The 10,109-nt window shown below is 40.9% G+C and overlaps 1 protein-coding gene across 1 annotated transcript in view; it reads right to left on the reverse strand.

The window, feature by feature from the left end:
• Positions 1-9,655, reverse strand: part of LOC142428639 (cytochrome P450 2C19-like) — a 36,994-nt gene extending 27,339 nt beyond the window's left edge. Inside the window, exon 1 of the mRNA XM_075533445.1 lies at positions 9,488-9,655. Within this exon, the coding sequence (XP_075389560.1) occupies positions 9,488-9,655 (168 nt within the window). The remainder of the gene's footprint in view (positions 1-9,487) is intronic.
• Positions 9,656-10,109: the final 454 nt, after the last annotated feature.

Here is a 10,109-nt window from a genome sequence, read left to right on the forward strand (position 1 = left end):
GAAATCACCCAAACCTGATGGAGTACTCTGGAGAAGAGGCCGTGCAGCTACCAGAAGCAGAATTCACAGGCATAATGTTTAGGGTCTTTCAAAAGATGTGGGGAACACTCATCAGACCAATAGAAGAAATTGAATAGCTAAAATCCTTAAACCAAAAGAAATCACACAAGATTAAAAAAATCAAATATCAGAATTAGGCAACATAATAAATGATCAGAGGAATAAGATGGAAGAAGCAGAAATTCAAATCAGTGCATTTGGAGACAATAATTTAGACAACAATAGAAACACAACCAAAAAAGCAATGGAATCAGAAGTAAGCCCATGAATGATGTGGTACCTATCAAGGGAAATGTCTTTTGATCTCTTCATTTCGGCTTCCATGAAAATTGATTGTAGATCCAGGTAAGACAAAATCCTTGACAACTTCAATCTATTCTCTATCATGACTACTTATTGGACCAGTTGTGAGGAATGTGGTCTTCTTTACAGATTAAAGATGTGTTGCATTGGGTAAACCTGCTGTTCAAGAGTATTTAAAAGCAAGCCAGGATGGCACTTTGAGGACTGAGGTGTGATTGTCTCAAGCCATGGGTATTTTCACTTGCTTCATATGCATTTGAAAGTTGGACATTGATTAAAGAAGACTGAAGAAGAATCCATGTGTTTGAATTGTGGTGCTGGTGAAAAATATCAAAAGTACCACGGACTGCCAAAAGAATAAACAAATCTGTCTTGGGAGAAGTATGGCCAGAGTGCTCTTTAGAGGCAAGGATAGTGAAACTTCATTGTGTACACTCTGGGTATATTTTCAGGTGAGATCAGTCCCTGGAGTAGAATATTATGCTTGGTAAAGTAAAGGGGCAGAGAAAAAGAGAAAATTCTTCAACAAAATGGATTAACATCGTGGATGCAACAATGTGCTCAATCATAAAAACAATTATGAGCATGGTGCAGGTTTTCACAGTGCTTCATTCTGTTGTGCACTGGATCTTATGGGTCAGAACAAGCTTTATGGCACCTAACAACACCATCAAGAGAAACAACTTATGTCTCATCAGGATCATGGAAGAAGAAGAAACAAAAACATCTACAGAGAAAAAAGTATGAGACACCGTAGAAGAAAAGTTCCCCAACATCACAAAGGAGGAGGAAATAACCATTCAAGAAGCTGGGAGAACCTCAAATAGATATATCCCTAAAGAACAATATCACGGCATATTCTTGTCAAACTGTCTGATTTCCAGGAAAAGGAGATAATCCTGAGGGAAGCTAGAGAAAAAGAACATCACCTACCGAGGAAAACTGCTAAAAAATAAGCACTTCTCAGAAGAAACTAGGCAGACAATAGAGTTATGTATACAAATTCTGAAAGGAAAAAACCTGCCAACCAAGAATCCTAAATCCAGCAAAATTATCCCTCAAATATGAGGAAGAAATAAGGTATTTCCAAACAAAGAAACACAAAACCTGCTTTACAAAAAATATTAACCAATTACTGTTGACAGACCATCAACAACAGCAGACAAGGCTGACACCACTCAGAAACCAATGTGAGGAAAACAGCTCTCAAAACCACACAAAAAATAGAGGAGGAACACACATAAAACTATCAAAAAATAAGAATTGTATGAGCCCCAATAAATTGTTAAAAAAAGAAAGAAAAAAAACTATCAAAAAAAGGAAAAAAGAAACCAAACAGCAAAATGACAGTAACAAACATGTCTATATAAATAATGTCACTGAATGTCAGTGGATTAAATGCACCAATCAACAGACAGAGAGTAGCAGACTGGATTGGAAAACAAGACCCATCTCTATGCTGCCTACAAAGAAACACACCTTAAATTCAAAAATAGCCTTAAATATTGAGAGATGGCAAATAATTTACCAAACCAATGGCGACCACAAGCAGTAGGAGTGACATCAGTGATCTGTGATGAAGTAGACTTCAGGGTGAACAGCATAAGAAAGACAAGAAGAACATCACGCCAGGAACATGTGACTGTTCTGAACATATGCGCCTCTAACGAAACCCTCAAATGCACCAGTCAGATCGCACACAGCTGAAAACAGAAATAAGCAGCTCATCATTAATAGTAGGAGACTTCAACAAACCACTCTCAAGGAAAGACAGATCATCAGTAAAGAAACTCAAAGAAACAAAAGAGCTAAAAAACACAATCCACCAGCTCAACCTCCTCAACCAGGGGTTCTCAATCTGTGGGTCATGACCCCTTTGGGGGTGAACGATTCTTTTATAGGGGTTGTCCAATTTATGACAGTTATGAAGTAGCAATGAAAATAATTTTATGGTTGGGGAGTCACCAAAGTACGAGGAACTGTATTAAAGGGTTGCAGCATTAGGAAGGCTGAGAACTATCCTAGACATACAGAGTATTCACCCCTACATTAACATAGTATACAGTCTTATCCATTTTCTAGAATAGATCATGTTCAACCACAAAAGAAGCCTAGTAAATTTAAAAAATTGTTAAATTTTTTTCTCAGATCACAATGCTATAAAACTTGAAATCAACAATAAAAAGAAAACAACATAAAGACAAACAAACAGAGACCATACAATATACTACTTAAAAACTACAGGGTAATAGATAAAATAAAGGATGCACCTAAGAAATTTCTTGGAACATGTGAGAACAATAATACATCAGACCAGAACTGTTGGGACACAGGAAAAGTGGTTAATTAGAAGTAATTTATAGCAATCAATGCAAACATGAAAACAGAACAGAAATCCAAAATCAATACTTTAACACAGATCTCTGTGTTACGCTGGGTTGTCTAACAAAAAAAAAAATCTAGTGACACTCATGTATAAGAAAGAGTTTTCTATCCATAAATAATGTTATATAGAAAAAGCCATCCAATCCCAGTCCACCTCAAGTCCATAAGTCCAATGATAGTCCATAAGTCCCTCATTACCCTTATGTAGCTGCAGGCTGGTGAATTGGGAAGCAGGAAGATGACGGGCCAGTAGGTGCAGAGTCCCATGGATCCAAAGTTGGTGGAAACATGGCAAAGGGCCTATAATTCTCAAGGTTGTGGGTCCCACCTGAAGCTATCCCTTGAGGCAGACAGAGTTCCAGCAGGCAGGACAGTGGATATGTAGAGGGGAGTTCATCTTGCTCTGATACATAAGGCTATGGCATCAAGGAGGTGTCATCAGGCTGGGACTTGACTGACAGCTATGACATCACTCCTAGCCAGGAGTGTCTGGTTGACCTAATCCTTAACTATCACTCTTTGCCAATTTAATACATATGTACACCTCTTTAACCATACATAAGCCCCAAGAAAATCATAAAATCATGTTTGTACCTAACAGGATACAACTAATACACATATTCCTGAAAAGGCACCAGCCCCATTTATACCTTATATTCTACAAGTAAGCAAAATAAAAATGTTATATGACTAACAATTAGTTATGTGAACACATACACCTGAATTCTATATTCCTATAAACATCTTCTCACATCTATGACAGTTGGTAAGCTAGTCTCTTTATACCTCTATCTCCTCACAATTTGGGTATGCAGTTTCTGAACTGTCCATTCCTAGCAACCCAGTGCTCTGAGGAAACAACCATGGTCTTAGATGTGTAGAATCTTTATTGAAGTTGAAACCTTTTGAATCTGCATCCATAAATAAAGTCAAACCAGGGCAGACCATTCATCAAGCCAATAAGCAAAAGGTATCAACTCGCAGGGTCAAATATTTTATCTTCATCCAACTGGGTTCTTGTCAACCCAGTCCTAGCCATTTCAAGTTACTGCTTCAGCAAGCCAGTGAGTTCCCCACATGACTTCCTATGATTCAGACTGCACACCCCTTCACAAATTCTCAACAACTAGCCCTCTCAGGCTAAGTCATGCCATAGGATCAGGTTCCTGACAACGCTTTAAACTTTAGACCAACCTGTCTAATTTCATCTTTCCTTTAGTCCTTGTCAACCACAGTGTCAACGGCCAAACTCCATCCATCTGTCTGTTGCTATTCTTACACTCCCAAAGCTGAGCATCAGAGTCTGCACAACAACGCTGCTAGCCTAAGACAAAGGTCTCATCTAACACGGGCCCCAGCCAGACAAAAGGTCAGAGAATGCACTCAGTGTCAGCCACCCTCACTACGGAGGGGCCTGATGGAGTCAATTCACTCAGAGAACAGTCAGACGCACTCTGGCAAAGGATGTCACTCGCATACACTCATTTGAATGCCTGGGAGAGGTACATGTTACTATAGATACTTTCTCAGGATTTTTATGGGCAACATCCATGAATGGTGAATCCACATGTCATCAGCAATCTATGGTCCGGTTTCACTGTCTGAAATTGGACAATGGCCCCGCTTACACTTGTCTGGAGACAAGTTTGGCCCAAGTCCAGGAAGGAGAGGACAACCCATGCGCGATATGGAGGATGGGAAGACAATCCAAGACTTCAACTCTTGTTGTCAGAGTTACCTAAAACATCAAGACCGTGCAGATTCCTGAGCATGGTGCTGCCTTCCTGATACAATAATTCCCACCATTGCTGACGTTGCCAGAGAGACACTCCAGGACTCTATCATAACTGAACATTTTTAATGCAAAAATTATTGCACTACTACAACAGACTGCTCATTTACTACAAGATCAGATTATGAACTTTCAATATCACTTCATGCTAAACAATGCAGGTTTAATGGAACCCCTTATCCATATAATGTAACCTTACAGGACTGGGCTTTTAATAGAAACCATTGGCAGCAATTTAAGGGAAACATCTCATCAGGTGTCAATCAACTAAAAAAGGAAATTTTCAAAGTCTTTCACATAGTTTAGGCAAGGAAAATAGCCCATTAGATACTAAGACAGCTAAAAACAGACATTTTCAATACATTTATATTTTGATTCATGCCCTAGTGTTTGCACAATTAAACAACTGGTGGATAGGCTTGGGGTGAGGGTTTGGGGGGTGCTTAATCCCCCAAGTTCTGGTATGGCTGTGTCATTATATTTTTTTCTTTTAAAAATAATTTTATTGGGGACTCATACAACTCATCACAATCCATACATATATCTATTGTGTCAAGCACATTTGTTACCCTTATCATTCTCAAAACATTTGCTTTCTGCTTGAGCCCTTGGTATTAGCTCCTCATTTTCCCCTTCCTCCCCGGCCCCTCCCTCACAAACCCTTGATAATTTATAAATTATTATTATTTTGTCATCTTACACTGTCCGATCTCTCCCTTTGTCTACTTTTCTGTTGTCCATTCCCCAGGGAGGGGGTTATATGTGGATCATTGTGATCGGTTTCCCCTCTTTCCTCCCACCTTCCCCTTCCCCTCCTGGTATCGCTACTCTCATTATTGATCCTGAGGGGTTTATCTGTCCTGGATTCCTTGTGTTTTCAGATCTTATCTGTACCAGTGCCATATGACCCTCTCTGTGCATTGGCTGCTGTGAGCCAGGATATTGTCCTCAAGGCTTGGTGGGCCAGCCAGGATGTGCTCCTCTCTCCCTCCCCCTTTATATGCTCCTATGTGCTCTGATCAGACATGTCCCTCTCCCTGACCTATAGCTTCAGTGCTGTCCTCTGAAGTACATTCTTCTGGGGAGACAGGGTGGGCTGTCCATGTAGTTGGGATTGGGGCCAGCCCCTCAGACCTCTCTAATGGTTCCCTGTTTCATGCCAGGTGTCATTAATTTTGTCTTGGTAGTCAGAAGGCTTCAGATGTATAGAAAATGACCATGTTGCCTTAATCGTTTTTTTGAATTTAAAACATAAAACAAAAGGGGGAAATGTGGGAAACAGAACCTGGAAGAGGATGTATGCAGACACATTTCTCTACTTCCATACTTTAAGGAGTCTGGTAGGCCGGCGCTCCCATGGGAGAAACCTTCACGTTTGTAGGTTGGAGATGTATCCCAGTCACATTCTAAGTAAAAGTTATTCCCCATGATGTCCAATGTAATAATGTCAACTTTAGGTGCTACTTGAAAGCACATGGTTGCTAGTCTATACACTTGAAGGCTGCTCCCCTGAAGGTTGTCTGCCAACAAGAACAATCAGACCCTATTGTCTGTCCCATTTTAAGTCCGGCCCACTCCCTTCTGATAAGGATCGTAGATTGTTCTTCTGGAGAGGAGCTCAAAGACAGTCAAGGTCAAGCCGGTTCAGAGAGGCCTAAGGTTCAGCCACCATCTTAACCCTAGAATCCGCCCATCTTGTTAGTATGTACCTGCCTGTCACATGTATGCCTCTAATACTTCCCGTTCCTATTTCATGTAGACCCCTAGCTCGTCCCCCTTCTGTTATTTGTATGCCTCTAATAGAACCCCTTCCTGTTATGTATGTATAACCATGGCTTGCATGTCCAAGATTGTATAAGCTTGTGAGAGAATACATTACTAGCTCTTTCTGGTTCCTGTCACCATGGAGAAGGTGAGCCCTTGCATGCTTGTGTGATGTCTCTTTAATTTACCCCTCAATTATACAACGGTCCCTTAGGACCCATCCGGATGTGGGGCTGGACCACACACACAACTGGCAACAGAAATGCCATAATACCCAGCAATTCCTTTGCTGGACATATAACCCAAAACACTAACAGACTGAACATGTGCAGACATTCGCTCTTCCATGCTCACTGCAGCACAGTTCACAATACCAAGAGGCTGGAAATAGCCCAAATGTTCATCATAGAATTAATATAGAAGCACTGGTACATACATATAATGAAATACTATGCATCCCTGAGAAACAGCAATGAAACCATAACATTCCTCACGACATGGAGGGGCCTGGAAACCATTGTTCCTAGTGAAGTTAGTCCATCACAAAAGGATAAATAATGTATGAGCCCCTACTGTGAGGATGAACACCAAGACGAAGGCAGGCTTCTGCTCTCGGGCTATGGAATGTTCTAATCTGGTCTCCCAAGCAACAAGGTAGAGAGCCTGTCTACTGCCCATGAACCATAGATCACCCTCTCTGTATGTACATCTTAAAAACTACTATGACAGACAGGATTTCCCTTCAGCTCGGGTCAGTTTTTCAAGATGAGGGAGAAGGAGAAGACCGTCCAATGGGTGCCATACACACAGTGCTAAGGTCACCCCACATTAACAGGTACTCCTAACAAGAGGGATAAGCAAACCTTCCTGGAAATTCAAGGCAGGATGGAAGGGATGTGGACATGCATGTCTTTGAGAAGGTATTTACATTTCTTTTGGTGGGTAAGTTGTGGTGGACCTCCCATTAGGAAAAAATAGTTAACTACTTATATAGAACCAAAGGGGGGAATTTGCCCTGTATTATGTTCTTAAATTGTTTCTTTTGAACTAGTTTCTATCTAGCCATTGGTGACCCAGGCCATATGAGACAGAGTGGTGGGATTTAGACCCTGTTCTAAAGTCTACACAACATCCTTAATAGATCATAGTAGAAGGATTTGCTTTGCCCCTAGGAAAAATCTATGTTTAAAAGTTTGTTATTGTTAGGTGCTATCAATTAGGCTTCAACTCATAGTGATCCTGTGTACAACAGAACAAAACACTCCACGCTCTTTCATCAGCCGCATAATTGTTCTTATGTCTGAGTCCATTATTGCAGCCCCAGTGTCAATCCACTACCTCCAGAGTCTTCCTCTTTCTTACTGTTCCCCCACTTTATCAAGCATAAAGTCATTTAAAAGTACAGGTTAATGCAGAAAGTTGGACACGGGTGTACTGAGTCAATTTTGATCCCTGTATAGACAGTTCAATACTCTTGGTTGAGCTGTCTTCTGCTTCTACACATACCATTGTAATTTCAGTTGCAAGTCCTCAGGTTGCTGGTGTGTTTGAGGTAGCTTGTAGTTCACCTAGTGGAGTTTCCACAATGGATCCCTCTGGTATGGCCTTTAGAGCGTCTTAGGCACCGTGAAGATCCAGGATTCAATGCCCCAGTACTCTGTGACACTCGGCATGGGTTCCGAGGGGGTGTACAAAACTCAGGCCAACATGGCTTATTAAGTGCATATTACGAGGCATACTTAAGATCCTTAGAAGCATTGTTAGTTATTCCCCTGCCTCCCCCACTTGTATACCGGCCGTCAATCATTGTCTACCACCAGACATGCACGTCTTTTCCGAGACTTGTCTATTCACTTTCCTCTCTCCTGACTTAACTTTCCAATCAGTATCCCTCATTCCTCTGATAGGAAATCTGCCAGTCAGGGGGGGCCTTGTTATAGCTTTGCATGAGCCACTAAGTGGTCATCCTCCCCTCCCCCTTCCTTTATAATCATTGTTTGTGAAAATAGAGTCCAGCCACGTAAGGATTTATTCTGTACAGTGAATAATTCAGGTATTGCGACATGAAGTTGCCTACATTTTCAATCTCTCTCTCTCAACAGTGTTTTAAATATTAGTACTGTGGCCTAATCAATAGCACTATTGACAGAAGATCCTTATGCTCTAGGGGGATGACTGGGTAAGATTTTCTACCATAAATTAACAAGGTGTCCAAGGGGAGCTTGAGGTAGATAAAACATCATAGATCCAGGAATGGATTTGGGGCTTGCACTTAATTCTAGCTACTATCTAACTATCTAGCTACTATCTACAATTAGTTCTTATGTCATGGCCCTGCCTGAGACTTGCCTTCAGGAAGGAAGCACAGAAGATGTGGGTGCTATAGCCAAGTGTGGTGAACAAGTTAGATGGTGCCCAGCTATCAGATAGAATAGTGCCTGGGGTCTTAGAAGCTTGTTTCCAAACAAAGAGTCATCAAAGTGAAGAATCACACCAACATCCATGAACTAAGGATTATAAATTAGCTAATTCAAATTTGAAGGAAGGAATACTATCAGAGTTTCAATTGTGAGGTTCTGGTGTACAGAAGGCGATGGATGGCAGTGGGAGCCCAGACTATATTTGCAGGATCTACACATGGAATAAGGTTCAGGTGATTTCCCTCTGACCATAATTCAGAGATGGGAATAACCTGGTTATCAGAGAGAGCCTATTGGAGAAATGACTATAGTAGATTAAAATTATAAATCTGACTTGAATGATTCAAACCTCTCACTTGCTCTACCCTCTGATACACTTTGGGCTAGGTCTGGTTTTCAACATTTTCTGTGTTTGTTTTTTTCTTCCTAATTGGGGTTTATCTCTGTTGTATTCTGTGATTGTGGGTAATCTTCTTGAATCTTTGCTGCGTATTTGTTTTTGGTATGTGAACCTCAGAATTGATGAACCTATAGCGAAAATAACCAGAATGATGGCTACTAAGGGGTCTGTGGGGGAGGTGGGGGGGGGAGGGGACTGATATCAAAGAGTTTGTAGTAACAAATGGTACAGTATTGCTTGATGTGATTGAATTGTGAAATGGTATGATGTCTGGATTAGCTCCTAATAAAATGTATTTTTTGGGGGAAAAGTACAGTTTATTTTACTTACCATCTGGCAGCTACTGAAGAGCGAGATACTTACATTTCTGAAGGAGTTGTTCATGTCTTTCATATCTAACTGTAGGAGGTTTCCAATAATTGGGAGAGGAGTGGGGCCAGGTGGGAGCCTCCCTTTCCTGTAGCTCTGTCTCCACAGGGAAACGAGAAGCAAACTGGAGAGGCAGAACACTAGGACCACAATAGGCTCCATCGAAACTTCTTTCTCAGGCAACTAAGTGCTTCAAATCCATAGTTTTTATAATATTACCTTCTATTGAATTTGTGGACCACATGAATAAGTTGACCAATCAGGTATGTTTGTTGTAATCTCTAGTGGGACTGTGGCTTATTTATAAAAATAAAGGATTAATCTTGCTCAAGGATTTTGTGTGCATCAAGAATTTTGCAATGCGTTGCTATAGTGACCAGGCAAGCGAAAGATCTGTTAAGGTTGTTGCATGCTGTTCAATTCATTTCAATTCACAGTGAACTGATAGGACAGAGTAGAACTGATCCTTAGGTTTTCCTAGGCTCTAGGAGGGTGAGATAGTTATAGCTTATTGTGCCAATCTGGCTGATAAACACATGTGGGGTTAATTGAAGGGCAGAGAGATAAATGGCTCAGTGAATGTCCCCTTTCTAGTTCTCAGGTCTCTTGCTTTCTG

This window comes from Tenrec ecaudatus, chromosome 16 (genome assembly GCF_050624435.1).
Source record: "Tenrec ecaudatus isolate mTenEca1 chromosome 16, mTenEca1.hap1, whole genome shotgun sequence".
NCBI classification, from domain to species: domain Eukaryota; kingdom Metazoa; phylum Chordata; class Mammalia; order Afrosoricida; family Tenrecidae; genus Tenrec; species Tenrec ecaudatus.